General features: G+C 42.9%; 1 protein-coding gene across 2 annotated transcripts; it reads left to right on the top strand.

Moving 5' to 3' along the window:
* The first annotated feature begins 1,276 nt into the window (after nt 1–1,276).
* On the top strand, nt 1,277–17,509 carry LOC106578491 (calponin-3). Of its 2 annotated transcripts, none has more exons than XM_014157349.2 (7): nt 1,277–1,549; nt 13,721–13,842; nt 14,255–14,321; nt 14,796–14,933; nt 15,152–15,268; nt 15,626–15,772; nt 16,137–17,509. In XM_014157349.2, the coding sequence occupies exons 1-7, from the start codon at nt 1,493–1,495 to the stop codon at nt 16,506–16,508; spliced, it is 1,020 nt and encodes a 339-aa protein (XP_014012824.1). In that variant the 5' UTR covers nt 1,277–1,492; the 3' UTR covers nt 16,509–17,509. The 2 variants fall into 2 exon arrangements, with proteins under 2 accessions (XP_014012824.1, XP_045558067.1); XM_045702111.1 differs by having other exon boundaries at nt 1,291–1,568.
* The last annotated feature ends 1,993 nt before the right edge of the window (nt 17,510–19,502 follow it).

Below are 19,502 nucleotides of genomic sequence, written 5' to 3'. Positions count from 1 at the left end.
CCTGATGAATGTCACTTAAGGCATTAAATGCTGTCTAAATTCTGTTTTATTGTGACCCCTATCCTCAGAGAGGGGTCAACTTCTGGTTTCATAGGTCGCTAGAATTTAGAGCCTATCAGAGGGTGAACATTTGCTGTTATTGGCAGAGAGGTTTGGCACTCTCTTTTTTATTGGTCTATTAACTAATTTACGGCATAGTGATGTCACCGTAATTTCAGGCCGTAATTTCAAACAGCTTTTACACTAAAAGGGCATTATCATCATTTTCACAATTTCAAGGTATTATTCTAGCCTCATAGTGTGGAAATATATAAAACACAGAAAAATCATGTTTTTGACTGCACTCTGCCTTTAAAAGTGACTGTACCAGGATGGAAGCAGAAGGATATAACTCTGCCCAGCTACTTTACCAGTTGAACAGGTTGAGTGTTGAAGCTTGTGAAACCAATTCTGTTCTGGAGGATTACCTGAGAACCTTACACTGACAAATGGCATACTTTCAAACAGGGTCCCTTTATACACACCACAAAGGTTGAGTGAAATAGGAAGATAGATGTTTGTGTGGGTGCGTGTGTGTGTGTGTGTGTGTGTGTGTGTGTGTGTGTGTGTGTGTGTGTGTGTGTGTGTGTGTGTGTGTGTGTGTGTGTGTGTGTGTGTGTGTGTGTGTGTGTGTGTGTGTGTGTGTGTGTGTGTCTGTGTGTGTGTTGCTTGGAAGGAGGACAATTTGCGGACTCAACACTTTCAGTGTGTAGCAATCTGGCTATTATTCAGGGGGCAAATTATTGCGCCAATAAAATGCATGGCAGCCAGCCAAGATTTAATTAATTTGATATTTTACAAGCATGTAAGGCTGCAGTGATACAATCAATAAGAGGCACCAAGATCAGTTTTATCAATATATGCTTATTATAGGGAACGTAAGTAAATAAATCAGTGTTTGGATTCTTTTAGTAGCCTACAAATCATCAAACAATTAAATGAAACCTATTACTTACCTAAATATGTATTATAGGCTATGCTGTGCAGTCATTTTTCAGTGTAAATCAGTGAAGTTTGTAGCCACAACAACATCATCAGACATCAAATGTCAAACCAAATGGACAGTAAAAACAGATAACATAGGATAGCTTGTGCCTGGTAAAATCACTAACATCATTCTCTTCCGTAGAAATGCGCTACAGTAGCAGCCTCCAACAATGGGGAGAGAGGTATGTAGAATCCCCTCCTCTGATTGGCTCGGAAGGCTCCGTCAATGGTCTTGCGAATTTTTTTCCAAACAAAAATGAGGTATTGATGCGAGAAGTTTTAGTCCGACCAGCCTCTGCGATACTCACAGTCTACACATTTGCACGGATTTAAACTCCTCCTTTGGACTGACTGAACGGGACACCGAACTACGCTGTTCATTGTGTGATACAAAGTAACCGAAAGGAATCGTTTTTGCTACTTTGTAGCAGTGGATATTGACTTTGGTTGTAAATCTAAAACAAATATGACTTCATTCAATAAGGGACCAGCCTACGGGTTATCAGCAGAGGTGAAAAGCAAAGTGAGTAAAGAACTAAAAAGTAAATAATTTGTTTGTTTTTTTATAACGACATTTTGGTTTGTAAATTATTGCCGACCAACTGAACCAACTAAAATGAGCTACAGAGTTGAACATGTGAGTCGTCCTTGTTAATAGTTTGATGCACTGGTATGGCAGATCATCTTTGGTTATGATTAATAGGCTACAAGGGCCATTTTCATATGGGACTGACCCCTATAGAAATTTAGACGAAAAAAAAAAACAAGTTTCACACATTAATTAAAAGTTTACCAACTATTTTTGAAAACAACACTTAAGTAAAAACAATCACTGGAAGTAGCATGAGTGCAAGCCAACTAAGCCCAATGTATTGTTTGTAGCAGTGGGACAGGGAGGAGTTCGCTAGTGATGGTTCGTTCGAATGTTTTTTTTTTTTTAATGTATTTTTTAAACAGTTAACGTCAGGAACCGAATCGCGTCTGTGAAAGAGCCATATATTTGGCTCCCATATTATTACTACTGCTTTTTTTATCTCCAGATAACGATTAATTGCAGAAAAGTTATAAAAACATTCTCTGAATATTGTAATTTCTCACTGCAGGAACAATAGTAAGGTTAGAGACTTTTTCTGGTCCACACATTTATGCAGTGCTTTGTTTTTTTTTCTCGTTTTTTTCTTCAGGCCACCTAATAATTTCGTCCGGTAAAGCTGTAGGCTATTTGAACTCCCATGTCAAGATCTGACATAATGCTAGGCAACTTTGTAGGTTTTACATTAGAGATTGGTTATTACTGAACGAATAGCCATTTTAGGAGCCAAATAAACTGCTGTTTTAACTGACCTGAGCCAAATGAGCCAGCTCACTGATAACTGACATCATTAGAGTCTGCAGCATAGGGCCAATGGGTAGGCTATGCCCCCACATTTAAATGTGGCAATGGGGGCTACACTGTAACTGTACAGCTGTCTCAGTCAGTCAGAGATGTTATAACAGGTTATTTAGTGTAACTTGAACAACAAATGCAATGAGAGGTGAATTACCGGGGTCGGGCCCTGGTTTAAAGCCGCAATCCTGAAATTGTGTTTCAGCCAAATGGCAGCCCATATAAATGAGAGAAATGTAACCACCAAATCTAAATTTTTGATGTAAAAGACACCTTTTTTTGTGATTTCACATTTTTGAGAAACTTGCCCCAAACAGCAAGTCACTTCCTCAAATCACTTAGACATGAACTCACTCATAAAAACTGAATCTCTGCTGTATTCTTTGACACTCTCTTTGGTCAATGTATTACAAGTTATGAATCTTACGTAGGCAAAGCATCAAATTATTTGATATTTTAAAAAGAACAATGGTGTAATTTTGCCCCCCTTTTCTCCCCAATTTCATGTTATCCAAGTACGATCTTGTCTCATCGCAGCTACTGCGATGAGACAAGATCGTGTCATGCATCCTCCGAAACATGACCCGCCAAGCTGCGCTTCTTAAAAACCACTCACTTAACCCGGAAGCCAGCTGCACCAATGTGTCAGAGGAAACACTGTTCAACTGACAACCGAGGTCAGCTTGCAGGTGCTCGGCCTGCCACAAAGAGTTGCTAGAATGCGATGAGCCAAGTAAAGTCCCCTCCCGGCCAAACCCTCCACTAACCCAGACCTTTGCCAATTGTGTGCCGCCCTATGGGACTCCCGGTCACGGCCAGTTGTGACACAGCCTGGGATCAAACCCCAGGTCATAGTGACACCGCAACACTGTGATGCAGTGCCTTAGACCGCTGCCCCACTCGGGAGCCGAGCTAGTATCAAGTTTTGTTTTGGCTGGGGTTGTGAAAACTGTAGGCACAGTGATTTCAGGTATCCGATTGGCCACATATCTCCCGGTCTGCCTGGTAGGCGGAGTTTGTCTTTTCAGACATTTAAATGATTCAAAATGGGAGCACTGACTACCCGGTGCACGGGGCTTCTGAATCAAGTGCACCTATCTCCAACAGCTCAAACAAAAAGGAGCGCAAGTCTTTATCATTGGCTTTTCTACAGTAATGTTTGCTCAACTAGGAATGCCTTGAAGATCGACCAGTCGATCATGATCGCCCAGTTGATGACACTGCATTAGACAACAAGGTGGACGAAATTAGGGCACCAGTTGCCTTCCAGAGAGACATCAGAGATTGTAAAATTTTCTGTTTCATGGAAACATGGCTTACTCGGAATATGTTGTCAGAGTCGGTACAGCCACCCAGTTTCTTCACACATCGCGCTGACCGAAACAAAGATCTCTCTGGTAAGAAGAAGGGCGGGGGTGTATGCCTTATGATTAACGACTCATGGTGTAATCATAACAACATACAGGAACTCAAGTCCATTTGTTCACCTGACCTAGAATTCATTACAATCAAATACTGACCGCATTATCTACCAAGAGAATTCTCTTCGACTATATTCACAGCCGTGTATATCCCCCCCCCCAAGCAGATACCTCAACAGGCCCTGAAAGAACTTCACTGAACTCTATGTAAACTGGAAACCATATATCCTGAGGCTGCATTTATTGTAGCTGTGGATTTTTATAAAGCTAATCTGAGAACAAGGCTTCCTAAATCCGATCAGCATATCGAATGCGCGACACGAGCTGGTAGCATTCTGGACCATTGCAACTCTAACTTCCATAATGCATACAAAGCCCGCCCTCCCTTCGGCAAATCTGACCATGACTCCATTTTGTTTTTCCCAGCTTATAGATAGAAACTAAAACAGGAAACGTCCGTGCTCAGGTCTATCCAACGCTGGTCTGACCAATCGGAATCACGTGGACTGGGATATGTTCCGGATAGCCTCAGGCAACAACATTGACATATACGCTGACTTGGTGAGCGTGTTTATTAGCAAGTGCATCGGTGATGTTGTACCCACTGACTATTAAAACCTTCCTTAATCAGAAACCGTGGCTTGATGGCAGCATTCGCGCAAAACTGAACGCACAAACCACCACTTTTAATCATGGCGAAGCGACTGGAAACATGACCGAAAACAAACATTGTAGCTATTCCCTCCGCAAGACAATCAAACAAGCAAAGTGTCAGTATAGAGACAAAGTAGAGTCAATTCAACGGCTCAAAGACATCTGTGGCAGGGTCTACAGTCAATCACGGTTTACAAAAAGAAAACCAGCCCTGTCGCAGACATCAACGTCTTGCTCCCAGACAAATTGAACAACTTCTTTGCTCGCTTTGAGGACAATGCAGTGCCACTGACATTGCCCGCTACCAAAGCCTGTGGGCTTTCCTTCACCATGTCCAACGTGAGTAAAACATTTAAACGTGTTTACCCTCGCAAGGCTGCCGGCCCAGACGGCATCCCTAGCCGCATCTTCAGAGCATGTGCAGACTAGCTGGCTGGTGTGTTTTATGGACATATTCAATCAATCCCTATCCCAGTCTGCTGTGCCCACATGCTTCAAGATGGCCACCATTGTTCCTGTTCCCAAGAAAGCTAAGGTAACTGAACTAAATGATGATTTCCCTGTAGCACTCACTTCTGTCATCATGAAGTGCTTTGAGAGACTAGTCAAGGATCATATCACCTCCACCCTACCTGATACCCTAGACCAACTCCAATTTGATTACCGCCCCAATAGGTCCACAGATAACACAATCACCATCACACTGCACACTGCCCTATCCCATCTGGACAAGAGGAATACCTATGTAAGAATGCTGTTCATTGACTACAGCTCAGCATTTAACACCATAGTACCCTCCAAACTGGGTCTCGACCCCGCCCTGTGCAACTGGGTCCAGTCCTGGACTTTCTGGCGGGCCACCCCCAGGTGGTGATTGTAGGAAACAACATCTCCACCCCGCTGATTCTCAACACTGGGGTCCCACAAGGGTGTGTTCTCAGCCCTCTCCTGTACTCCCTGTTCACCCATGACTGTGTGGCCATGCACGCCTCCAACTCAATCATCAAGTTTGCAGACGACACTACAGTGGTAGGCTTGATTTCCAACAATGACGAGATGGCCTACAGGGAGGAGGTGAGGGCCCTCGGAGTGTGGTGTCAGGAAAATCTCACTCAACATCAACAAAACAAAGGAGATGATCGTGGACTTCAGGAAACAGCAGAGGGAGCATCCCCCCCATCCACATCGACGGAACAGTAGTGGAGAAGGTGGAAAGTTTTATGTTCCTCGGCGTACACATCACGGACAAACTGAAATGGTCCATCCACACAGACAGCGTGGTGAAGAGGGCGCAACAGCGCCTCTTCAACCTCGAGACTGAAGTTTGACTTATAACCTAAAACACAAACTTTTACAGATGCACAATCGAGAGCATCCTGTCGGGCTGTATCACCGCCTGGTACGGCAACTGCTCCGCCCTCAACCTCAAGGTTCTCCAGAGGGTGGTTCGGTCTGCACAACACATCACCGGGGGCAAACTACCTGCCCTCCAGGACACCTACAGCACCCGATGTCACAGGAAGGCCAAAAAGATCATCAAGGATAACAACCACCCGAGCCACTGCCTGTTCACCCCGCTATCATCCAGAAGGCGAGGTCAGTACAGGTGCATGAAAGCGGGGACCGAGAGACTGAAAAACAAATTCTATCTCAAGGCCATCAGACTGTTAAACAGCCATCACTAACATAGAGTGGCTGCTGCCAACATACAGACTCAAATCTCTGGCCACTTTAATATCTTTATTAAAATGTATCACTAGTCACTTTAAATAATGCCACTTTAATGTCTACATATCCTACATTATTCATCTCATATGTATATACTGTATTCTATACCATCGACTGCATCTTGCCTATGCCGCACGACCATCGCTCATCCATATATTTATATGTGCATATTCTTATTCATCCCTTTACATTTGTGTGTGTGTATAAGGTAGTCGTTGTGAATTTGTTAGATTTCTTGTTAAATATTACTGCACTGTCGGAACTAGAAGCACAAGCATTTCGCTACACTTGCATTAACATCTGCTAACCATGTGTATGTGACCAATAAATTTGATTTGATGTCCCACTGGTTTATAACACATTGGCCTAGGCTACCGAAGTTGTCCCTCTGTAGGAAATGACTGAATCATGACATCGTCCATCAGCCTATCCATCGGAAACAGGACAGTCAAGGCCGAAGGAGCATAGCCTACTCAGGCCCGTGTGTAATGTTTATGTGAAACTGTGTCTCGTGTACAGTTTCTATCTGCCCTGTCTCGGTTTGAATTGATAGCAGTGGTGCCAGAAGCCAGCCAAGGTTTCTCTCTCTCCTGATAAAAGATAAGCAGGCTGTCATAGCCTATTGTTGGCCAATGATGTGAAAATCCAGTTAGAGAGGGATGATAATGGATATTTTTAAACAAACCTTGAGGAGAAATTGACCAGCAGCACAAAAACTTGTGAACAACACAGTGGAATCTAGGCTACTGTATTTAAGTGTGTTGCAGAACGATGAGATCATCAACAAACATACACAGTGGTGTTAGTGTAGCCTACACAGTCCATTTATACATAGCCTTGCACTGGCTGGCTTTCAAGTAACAGATTTCTATGTCAACTTTTGGCACAGTAAGTCAGGAATTTGTCAAACACTCCAGCAGATTGTAAATTTATCAAGCTCTGATTAAATACAGACTGCAGAAACTGGAGAAAACTATACATGCAATCACCCGTATTGTACGGGCTTCTTTGGAAGTCACATGTCAGAGATGCTTAGAATTCCTCAATGATCCCTCTCTATTACCAACATCCCCTAGTCTCACATTGCCACACTTCCTGAACGTGAGAAACTGGAACCTGGAAACTGGCAACAAACAACCCAATCTGAAAGATCTCTAATTCACTGAGCTTTAGTGTCTCTCTCGCTCTCCTATTGGACTATGATTTTTGTCATTTTGAGAGGTCTCTCTCTGCCTGAAGATGGGCTATTACGAGTGTAAGTTCATTAAGCTGTGGTTCCAAGCAGAGTTAAAATCCTGTGCCTCAAACCATCTGTTTCTCATGCCTTAATGAGACCAGACCACCTCATTCCTTAATTAGCACAGTTTCTGTTGTCTCTCTGTTGTGGTCCATCTGATCCATAAAGTGGTTCAAGACAGGCTACAGTTTTAGGCTACTGCGTCATGTCTCCTAGCTGTACCTACTGCTTAAGTGCCCCTGTTTATGTTTGTACTTTCATTCACATTGTGGTGGTATGAAAAGCTTTCAGGTGAGGTAATCTCTTGAACCTTGACAGGATCAGATGGGCGATACTAGTACAGCCAAACACTGGCTCAGCCGGGAAAATATTAAAATGATGTTCGCTCTCGTTCTTCTAATGCGTGTGTGCTTTCTGATATTTTCCAGGGTGGCTGTCAACACGCATGCTTTATTTGAGGGTTAATTGTGATAAATATTCAGTGCATTCTGAAAGGGGGGAAATGGAAAGCAGCTTAGTTTCCAATGTAAATGCTTGCTAATGTCGAAAGATGAGCAGCAACTGTCATTCAACTACACACACACGCACTTTAAATTAAGGATACAGGTTGTCCTTTCTCGCTTGAATTATTTTAGACAAAAAGAAAAAGCTAAAGCTGAATGTTTGGAACAGTCCGTGTGTTCCAAAGTTACTTTCTTCAGCCCATATTGTTTAGAAAGTCAAACCACCATGTTAGTTATTTGTAATCAAACAAGCCAGCAGTGCTTTCCAAGGGGTCACCGCCACTCAGGTTGAAGTGTTGACCAAATGTTTGACTGACTGACTAACTGGTGTTTTTTTTGGCTGGGACTTCTCAAGTGTTTGTAAAATAGAGCAGGAATTCCCTCTGGAGCCTGGGAGCACATGAACTCACATCTGTTATATCTTCCCTACAGCAGTTGGAGGGTCGTGAACTTAGAGTTTGACTGCTCTTGTTAGGGTAGAGCTTTAGCTGAATCCGGTGCTGTGTGAAAGAGGGAGTCGTGTTAATGAGGTCAGAAGACATTGGGTTGCCACCAAGTAGCCTATAGCCCTCCTGAGAATTTCATGTTGAGTTTGTTTTCATTTCAGCCCGACGGTTTCAGAAGTAAAGATTTCCATACAGAAAAAAACATCATAATGTTCCGTTTGTTTCTCACCCAAAGGGTTTCAGTAGTAAATATGATATTTTCTCCAGCCGGGTCTGATAGGAGATCACATTTATCTGATTACTCACTAATACATGCTTGCTAAAATAGTTGATCGTAGATAGTGGGGCTGCAAAGCCTCGCCATTCATGTAGGTCTGAATCTGCCTTGTTTGTTTTTCCCCTCCATTGAAGTCTTTGGGTGGGCGAGTTGTTGGTTCCTTAAGCAAACAGAGAATTTGGTTATATATCTCTGCTGAATCTTTGGCAGGAAAGAGATTGCAGACGTGCAGTCTTGGAACCACAAGACACACAACAATGCAAGCTCTGTCCAGCTCCTCTGCTCTCCTCTACCTCAATGTGTGTTTTCTCTAGTGGCCCTGGAGCAGGCAGGGAGCCCTGGATAGGAGCCAGGTGTTGGCTGAATGAGGCCCAACTCAGGCTTCCCTGGCTAGGGAGAGGAATTAGGAGAACAGGGCAGTCTGGCTGGTGGTGGTCTTAATACACCATAATCATGTTCTGTAGGGCACAACATAGAAAAACACTTTGAAACAGTACATGAAAAATTTGTCTAGGTAGTCCTTCTCAAAAGTCCAGGTAGTCCCTCCATGTTTGTCTGTTTTCTATGCTTTGGTGCCAAATGAACATGACCCAGATATGTGGTGGAGGACTGGTTATTGTGGGGTTGTCTTACCCCCCCCCCGTCCTTTTTTAATAGTAAAACACAATACCATTACTACCAATGTGGGGGGAGCGCTGCAGGGACAAGTGTTGGGGGATGGAGTGTTCCCCTGCTATTTGCTGACAGGAGACAATTCCCTCCCTGCAATGGTTCAGGCTGGATTTTCTTTTCACAGTGAGACTGATTCCTAAATTCTTTGTTTTGTCTCGTTAACCCCTGAGATGCTGTTTTGGGGTGAACAGAAACTGAGCCCTTTTCCTGAAACCATTGTTCAGCTTTTTTTAAACTTTCACATCCCCAAGATCGATACTGGGTGTTTCACCAACCTTGACATGTTCAACTTTGATGAAGGCTAATGTTAGCTAGTGCACCTATTTTGTTTGTGATAACACTATTGTCTGTAACAACATGTGAAAGACTTAATGGACGATTGTTGACTCTGTTGGACTTTTTGTTATTGTTGGTTTCTTGCTTAATTAACATCAGAGGCTCTTTCCACGTCTCAAGTTTGGTTTTATTAAGGCTCAAGTTAGGATTTGGCCTAGTGCAGTGATTGGTTTTATTAAGGCTCCAAACCATATGTAAACATTTCTAGTTCACTACACATTTTATTGCACGGCCAATCACTTCACATTATGTGGTCTACTGAGAGTTTTCAGAGCTAACGGATAGTGGTTAAATATGAATGAATACCAGCTGGACTGTTTGTTCAATACTTGGTCATGTGTGTGATTGAACAAATAATTAATCAAGTGGGGGTCATTCTGGTCATAGAATCTGTCCAGTTCCCTGTTAGAGATGCCCTCAATTCTATAAGATATTGTATAAATGGGACCGATAACTTGATTTGTAAGGAACTTCATGACTATATAATTCCCTTTGACTAGAAATTGTTTCAAAGAGAAACAATACCAGACTGGATGATACACGTTATTGATTTAAACAACAATTGCCTCGAAACAGTGGTGTATCTTAGCCAAAATTGAATTGATCGTGTTGGACTTCTGGGGCATTTTGTCCCTTTAAACTTTCTTCTCCGTCCAGATGTTTTCTAGGTTCTGCAACGTCATCAGGAAATGCTTTGGGCTACAGTGTTGGATTGTGGAAGACGGGCTTGTCTGGGGTTCAATTCCAGTGGGGTTTAGCCCATGTAGCTTTCCAGATTTCTTCTCAGAAGCTTTCCTTTTATCGACTCCAAGACATAAGAGAACTGGGGGGAGTTGGCAGTGTTCCTAGAGAAGTACTGCTGTGCTGGGAGAGAAGTGAAGAAAGAGAAATCTCTCCTCTCTAATCCTCCCTGATTTCTCTCTGAGGGCTCTGTGTGTTCTCGGGTGATGGTTTGGCTTCCAGCTGCTGTCAGTCAGTGGCACAAAAAGCCTCTGATGAATTTTTGTAAATGACAGTGTGCTGTCAAGCTGTTCAGAAGGGATGGACAAGTTCCTCTATAACCCTTCCACTCCATCCCAGTCCTCTCATTGAGTCATGTCTTGCAACTAGAACACCACTTTGGCCCTTTTACAAGATGGAGGGATGTTTGAAGATTTGCCTTTGACTGTTATTATGTGAGAACAGGGCCTCGTTTCTCTCTCTCTCTCTCTCTCTCTCACACACACACACACACACGTACACCGCTTCAGAGAGGGCATGTCTTTCTGGTGACGGCCTTCACATTCCAGCTGACAGGATTTAGTGTGTGTGTGGGGGGGGGGGTGGTGATTAACTGCAGTTAAACGAAAACAAGCCTTTCTCTGCCGAATAGGGGGGAAGAAGTTGGCTACAAGTTTATGGGTTTCAAGCTTTCGTCTCACATAGTAGTGCTAAAAGGCTGTCATAACCCCATTGGCTTTATTAGCTTTCAATATGCCTGGTTTACATTGCTACATAGCCTACATATAGCATCCCTCTTGAAGCCCAGCATTAACATGTGGTGCTAAAGAGCTAATATCAGCACACTGCGAATAAGCTACAGTTGTAGAGTAAAGGTGAACCAAAGAATGGACTATAATGAAAGGGAGAGGAGTGGAATGGAGGCAAGATGCTTTGTCTCCTGTGGTCTTCCTCTTTGACTAGATTATAGAGATGAGTTTGTTTGTTTAACTGACTCCGTGTGAACTGTGAGATGCACTTGTGAAAAGCCCATGTTTATAGGACATAGGCCAATGTTTTTGTTTACAATGGAATATGAACTAATGGGTGACTGTAGCTGCAAAGCACAGTTAAATATACTCTGTTGTTTGACATTTGTAGAAAGGACCTGGAAAAGTTCCATGGCATTGTTCAATTCAATTGTGGGTAACTGACAGTACAGTACTTAGTCATTTACAGTAGATTACAACACATTCAATGTAGGCCTACCATTTTTAGCAGATCCAGTGAATCTGTTTACATTTAATGACTTTTGGCTTCCGCATGTGTTCTGTAGTGTGCGTTTGGCAATTGAAACCTTGAGCATGGTAAATGCTCCAGAGAGCCAGCGGGGGAGGTTTCCAAGCCCTTGACTTCTCATGTTGTGTTTGTGTGTGTATTGGAGAGGAAGCAGTGGGAGAAGAAGAGGAGCATGCCATTGTAATTGGCTTCACATTCACACACACACACACACACACACTTCCTCTGATGGCTACTGTCCATGCCATGATGCCCATAGCATCACTTCCTCTCTGAGATGTGTCCTGGTGCACATTAGCTACCCAGCATTTTAGTGCGCTGACCCTGGGAGAACGGACTGTCCCTAACATACAAGACCACAATAAATAGATTATTGTCATTTATTTTCCTGGCAATAGACCAGGATTAATGTGCTCTAGAAAAAACTACATCGGACCACACTAAGGGCCTTAAGTGACTTCATTTGGGCTGGTGTCTTTCAGTCTCAAAAATATATTCTCTTTTAGTTCTCAGAAAACCGGGGTTGCATCATGGGCTCCCTTATGAACAACAGGTGAATTTGTGTATATATTTTTTTCTCACACTGGCTTTGAAGCCGACGTGGGAATCTGAAAGCATTTCTGACGTAACGTTGGGACTCACTAGAAGGGTTGATGTCCTTACTGTTTGTTTGGACCCAATAAGGTTCTAACAACAATCTATATTACATGAATCACTTAGCTAAATCACTTTGCTCCTGAGTGGCGCAGCGGTCTAAGGCACTGCATCTCAGTGCTCGCGGTGTCACTACAGACCCTAGTTCAATTCCAGGCTGTCTCACAACCGGCTGTGATTGGGAGTCCCATAGGGCGGCTCACAATTGGCCCAGCGTTTTCTGGGTTAGGCCGTCATTGTAAATAAGAATTTGTTCTTAAAACCTCCTTAAGGATCGGAACTTTTTTTTTTTTTTTTCAATTTTCGCCTAAAATAACATACCCAAATCTAACTGCCTGTAGCTCAGGACCTGAAGCAAGGATATGCATGATACCATTTGAAAGGAAACACTTTGACGTTTGTGGAAATGTGAAATGAATGTAGGAGATCATAACACATTTGATCTGGTAAAAGATAATACAAAGGAACAAAAAAGTGCATGTTTTTTTCATCTTTGAAATGCAAGCGAAAGGTCACAATGTACTAGTCCAGGTTAGGCGCAATTTCGATTTTGGCCACTAGATGGCAGCAGTGTGCAGAGACTGATAAAATGAACCATTGCGTTTCTGTTCAAAATGTTGTATCAAGACTGCCCAAATGTGCCTAATTTGGTTTATTAATAAATGTTCAATTTCATAACTGTACACGCTCCTCAAACAATGTAATGGTATTCTTGCACTGTAGTAGCTACTGTAAATTGGAGAGTGCAGTTAAATTCTTGTTAATCTAAGCTTTCAGCCCATATCAGATATGTCTGTCCTGGGAAATGTTCTTGTTATTTACAACCTCATGCTAATCACATTAGCCTACATTAGCTCAACCATTCCGTGTGGGGGGACACCGATCCCGTAGAGGTTAACTGACTTGCCTCATTAAATAAATAAAAATAATAAACGTCTGGTTGGCACAACATTTTAAAGCCAAACGTCTGGGCTTTTATGCTATTCCAGACAGAAGGTCAACATTTGAGCTTTAAGCCCCCCCCCTCCCCCCAGTCACAGCCTGTTGATTTACCCCACAGCTCAGTACTTACTCTGCTGAAATGACACCCTATTCTTTTTATAGTGCACTACTTTTCACCAGGGCTCTAGTCAAAAGTAGTGCACTAAATAGGGAATTGTGTGCCATTTGGGGCACACCTGTAAAAGCCCAGCTTGCTAACAACTTCTTACAATCTTCTCGATGGGGAAAACTTTTTGGTTTTTATTACATTGTCAAAGGACATTATGAAACACGCCATGCAAACCTGTAGCTTGATCAGTGATACAGACTTGAACATAGAAGATGTTTGTCTAGGTTCTGAGATAACTTTTACTAAGCCACTGTGCTTTCACCTTCTCAGATCGCAGGCAAATATGACATGCAAAAGGAGGAGGAGCTTCGGTTCTGGATCGAGGAGGTGACGGCGATGGCCATTGGCGAGAACTTCCAGAAGGGCCTAAAGGATGGAGTCATCCTGGGAGAGTAAGTGTCTGTTTACTGCAGAGCTGTCGGTGACAGAGAGTTGACATTGGTGTGTGTGTGTGTGTGTGCGCCCTCCACACTATGCTGTGATCTAAAGCTAATGTTTGCCGAGTGGAGACTGATTAGGATTTTACATATGAGTAATCAATCACACTCCAGTCACTATCCAAAGATTGATGTGGTGATTTGCATTTTGTCTGTTTTATATTACAGTTGAATACTGCAGATATTGTCCTCAGCATATTTCCTCCAAGAATTATATCTATATTTTTTTTACATTGAACTTGAACACTTTAAACTGAATGTGTGTGTAAGATGCATAAACATTTCGCTACACCCGCAATAACATCTGCAAAATATGTACGCGATCAATCAGATTTGATTTCATAGACTGACCTTCTCTCTTTCTTAGGTTGATAAACAAACTGCAACCTGGCTCGATAAAGAAAATTAACCACTCACAACTGAACTGGCACAAGGTAGGCTAACCTAAACCTCAATGTATGGAGTTTAGAGTACACAATCTCCCGTAATAATATGAACACTTAAAAAAAAAAAGCACAAAGACAAAAGAGTGGCTGTTCAGCTCATTAATACCGTTTTAAGACCTGTAAGCCATATGTCGTGCATGGAGAATAAGTGGACTCCTTCATTAAGCCTTCAGCTCTCTCTCCTCACTCTGGCTCTTTCACACACACACACACACACACACACACACACACACACACACACACACACACACACCCTTCTTTATGGAGTTATTACTTCCTGATGTTCATACTAAAGCCCCCCCCAATCGCTGCTATGCCCATCAGGAGGATGTAATGTCACAGAACATTCTGATAGAAATGTAGCATGTAGAAAATATACTATTGTCTTGTCAGCAATAATAGGGAATCGTGCCAGCTCTATTCAATCTATTTCTATCTGTAACCTGTGTTATGTTCCCCCAGCTGGAGAACCTTGGCAACTTCATCAAAGCCATCCTGGCCTACGGCATGAAGCCCAATGACATCTTCGAGGCCAACGACCTGTTTGAGAACGGCAACATGACCCAAGTCCAGAGCACATTGCTCTCCCTTGCTAGCATAGTAAGTGTGATACCCAGGGGGGAGAAAGACTTCCTTAATTATGAATATTATTTAGATGTTTTAAAACATACAAGACATGTTATGGTACAGTTAGTGTCTCCTGGGAGAAAGACTTTGACACCTACTGTAAAGTGTTACCAAGACATTCTGATAGGGTTCCTTCTCTCCAAGGGACTTGTAGCATCAATATATTTCCACATTCTTATCTTCTTCCACAGGCAAAGACCAAAGGCATGCACACATCGTGTGACATTGGTGTGAAATACGCAGACAAACAGACACGCCATTTTGATGACGATAAGATCAAGGCTGGACAATGTGTCATCGGACTGCAGGTAAGACATGATGATGCTTAAACAGCCACAGGTTGTTGGGCTCTGTTACTGGATGTGACTATATAATAAAAAATAAAAAATGTGTTCATTATTATACCTTTTCAATATCTCGCCAATGGAAATCATCCTGATTTAATTAACGATTTTGTATGTAGCTTATTTATCTGATTCTTCAATCGCTGGTAATAGATGTGGGGCGGCAGGTAGCCTAGCGGTTAAGAGCATTGGGCCAGTAACCTGGTTCTAATCCCCAAACGAACTAGGTGAAGTCGCCCTGGATAAGAGTGTGTGCTAAGTGCTAAATGACTAAAATGTAAGTGTAATACGTCTATTCAGCTATGTTCCTGTGTATTTTAGATGGGGACCAACAAGTGTGCGAGCCAGGCTGGTATGACAGCATATGGGACCAGAAGACATCTTTACGACCCAAGGTCCCAGACAGACAAGCCTTATGACCAGACCACCATCAGTCTGCAGATGGGTACCAACAAAGGAGCCAGCCAGGTATAATCAATTATGTATATTAACACTGTGAATGTCTATGGGTAGAACGAACACTGATGCATTTACAGGGCTCCACTTCCCCTGTTGAAACCTCGATGCAACCTATGTAATGGAAGGAACTAGCTAGCAAGTGCTACTTTCAAGAGAGCCAAGGGAATGTAACAGAGAGCAATGGGATCTAGTGTACAATATGATGGAGACTTCACATGGCTTTTCATTGCACATCGTCATAATCACATGGTTGATGATACATGATATGTATGTTTGTCTTGAAGACAATCCAAGTCAATAACTGTTTTCCTGGAAAGCTCCTAAAGTGTACCCCCTCCCTGGCCCTCTCTCCCTCTCCTCTTCCCCCCCCCAGGCCGGTATGTCCTGCCCGGGAACGCGTCGGGACATCTTCGACAATAAGCAGGTGCATCCAGTGGACAACTCCACCATCTCCCTGCAGATGGGCACCAACAAGGTGGCGTCCCAGAAAGGCATGAGTGCGTACGGCCTGGGACGCCAGGTGTACGACCCCAAGTACTGCGGCTCACCCACCGAGCCAGTCATACATACCAACGGGAGCCAAGGCACGGGCACCAACTGCTCTGAGATCAGCGACAGTGACTATCAGGCAGAGGAATTCCTCCAGGAGGGAGAGGGGGAGGAGTACCCAGTGGCTTATCAGGAAGAGGACAACTACAGCGACGTGGCCCACTACAACAACATCGACCAGGGAATCGACTATTAGGGCTGTCCGGGGCCATCCGGCACTAGCCTGGTCCCAGATTAGTTTGTGCTGTCTTGCCAAAGACCATAGGAGTTGGCAAGACCGCACAAACAGATCTGGGACCAGGTTAATCCGGCACCACCTTAACACCACAACGACCGCTAGACGGAGCAGTATTAAACCAGTGTATTTTATCGATGACAAACAGAGCAAGTCTTTTGCTATCCTCGCTAATCTTTGACATTTTTTTTTATTGAAGCATAAGAGATAAATATTGTCTTGAGCGCGTTCCTTCTCCACCTCCTCCCCAACTCTCCTTCCATTTGAGCAGTAGTGTTCATGCTGTTGTAGTTAAAGCATAAAGTGCTGAGATACAGTGTTGGAGATGCTATATTTTTATACTATTACATTATGAAGTATGGGACACTGAAGTAAAGATTAATTTAGCCAACTTTGTAGCATTTGCAACCATTCCACTTTTTTTTATCCCATAGACTTCTTTTACTGATCATATCATCCTTTTTAAAGGAATTAATTCACCGACTGCTTTGCTTTCTGCCAACCTAAAAGGACCAATTATTACCTTTTTTATATCAATACAATTGAGTGAGCCTCAGAGTAACCAGTGTCCATCTCATTTGGTAGGTTTCAATACAAGTCACTGCACCATTTCTTTTCCTAAAATCGCGCAGAGTAATTTCTAATGGCTATTCCATTAGACCAGATGCATACACTAGGGCTAGTCTTATTGTGCCATGCCATGTCTCATGTTCTTATAGCCACCCTCCATTCCCACTGTATTTATTGCCATGTCTCTCATTATAAACTAGTGTGGTGTCTGAAAAGGCACCCTATTCCCTATATAGTGCACTACTTTTAGCCAGGGCTCTGGTCTAAAGTAGTGCACTATATAGGGTTGTATTTCAGACGCAGCCTGTCCTCTGTTATGTAATTATATAAAAAGAAAATAAAGCAAAAATGTATGTTCCAAATAAAGCCTATTCCTTGGTTCTCCAAGCTTTCATAGTCCATTGTCAACTTTATTTGCACTGTCTTCCAATCTTTTATCAAATTTCCTCTATATAAATTGGTAATGTAATTTAACCAGAATTAAATGACATGCCTGAAGCAGGAAGAATTTTTCCACATTGTGATTCTGATTGGCATTTGCCCTTTAATACTAACTGGTTTGCAGGACTTTTGATTTCATTAGGAGGGCACGCTAGTCTTGTACATTTTATGACGACGAATTGGAACGTCAGTGAGCCTTGGCTGTATATTAAAACTATTCATATAGACCTAAAATAACTCTAAATATTCTGTTATGAGGCTTTAGCCACAGTGGATGTCTCTGAGACGGCTTTTGGAAGCAGCCCTCTGCCTGAATTGATGTCCACAGTTTTCTACAGACTGTTGTAAACTGCTTTTCCACTCAGAGCGGTTGTCTCAAAAGTGGAACGAAAAAAGAAGTCTGCAAAATAAAGTCATAGGATTTGTCTGGGCCCGTAGTGTTCTGGTCAAAAGTATTGCACTATGTAGGGAATAGGATGCCATTACTGCCATTACTGATGTGCCCCTCCATACATCAATTACTGACCATTTTTAGTCATATACTGTTGAAAATGAATCATTGAAATGTTAACTGCAGTCTGTTTGTGTGGCCAAAATAAATACATGCATTTATGCTGCTTCTCAGGAATTGTTTTTCAATTGTGACAGTAAAGTAGAGCTTGATTAACTGTTCCAATGGCTTGGCCAGAGATCCAACCCGATAAACAACCATGACAGAGGACTAGCAGCTCAGCCAGCATCCACAGACATATTTGGAAACATCAGACAGAGTAGAATTTAATTAAGCTAAGCTTTGCTGCTCTCTCTTTTTGTCCCACTCCTGAATGGAATAAGCAGAAGAAAGGCTGAACTGAAAGCAATGTGATGAGTGTGTTTTGAGAACTAGCATTCCTGTGTTCTGGGAAAGGGATGGTTGAGTGAGTCAGTTCTGAGGGTGGCTGTTTGTGTGTTGGACATGGTGTGTGTGTGTGTGTGTGGAGCGTTAGTGTTGGACATGGTCTGCAAAAAGGCGATGTATGGTAATTCACTCAAGGCCTCAATCTGGAAGGAATGTTAAGAGCTGCAGCATATGGTTTACTGGCTTTGTAAAGGCAGACCTAACATATTGTGTTACACACCACACCATTAACTTTTAGTGGGAATGCATGTACAAAGTGTTTCTCCTTTTGTGAGTCCACAATTATATATTAAGTACATCGCTCAAGGTCTTATAATTCTTGAAATCCACTTGTTTGCTTTCCATAGTCAAATTCACACTATCACAGTTTATGAATCATGCCTACTTATACACTGCGTCAACAGCGCCATAGTTATTGGTAGTTGACCTCTCGTGTGTCCAGCCATGTGATGAGCTAATCGAACAGACTGTGTCCATACTGGGCTTCGTAACACCAAGTACTGACATGCCAACTCAACCAATGGGCTTCATGAGAAAACTATGGCATTCATTCAAGAGCTGTCTCCTTTTTTTTAGCCGCAGTCAGTTCGCTGCTTGGGAATAATCAGTGCTTTGTGTGTGAGCTTTGGAATCCAGGATGAAAACGCAAGACTCAATTTTAGAGAATGCAGTCCAAATAAGGTGGTTACCGCAGCAACCGCAGTAGGAAGGCCTTTAAAGGCAAGGCAGAACTCGAAACGACCAGTCCTGCAGCATGGCGGGAGGCAAACACAAACCGTGTTGATACCCCGCCACACACACACACACACACACACACACACACACACACACACACACACACACACACACACACACACACACACACACACACACACACACACACACACACACACACACACACACACACACACACACACACACACACACACACACACACACACACACAGAGCTCAGGGCCAAAAACATGTCAGGAAGCCTGTGTATTGAAGGTCTTTGATAAACGATGTGTGGTAACCATTACCCACGGACTGTTACTGTTTAAGAGA

This window comes from Salmo salar, chromosome ssa19, assembly GCF_905237065.1.
Source record: "Salmo salar chromosome ssa19, Ssal_v3.1, whole genome shotgun sequence".
NCBI lineage: Eukaryota > Metazoa > Chordata > Actinopteri > Salmoniformes > Salmonidae > Salmo > Salmo salar.
This window is presented reverse-complemented; position numbering and strand designations above follow the sequence as displayed.

Excerpts from the sequence above, each read along its gene's own strand:
- LOC106578491 (XM_014157349.2), top strand. The coding sequence starts at position 1,493 with ATGACTTCATTCAATAAGGGACCAGCCTACGGGTTATCAGCAGAGGTG. Across the intron at positions 1,550-13,720 it reads CAGCAGAGGTGAAAAGCAAA|ATCGCAGGCAAATATGACAT; the intron begins GTGAGTAAAGAA and ends TCACCTTCTCAG. Across the intron at positions 13,843-14,254 it reads GATGGAGTCATCCTGGGAGA|GTTGATAAACAAACTGCAAC; the intron begins GTAAGTGTCTGT and ends TCTCTTTCTTAG.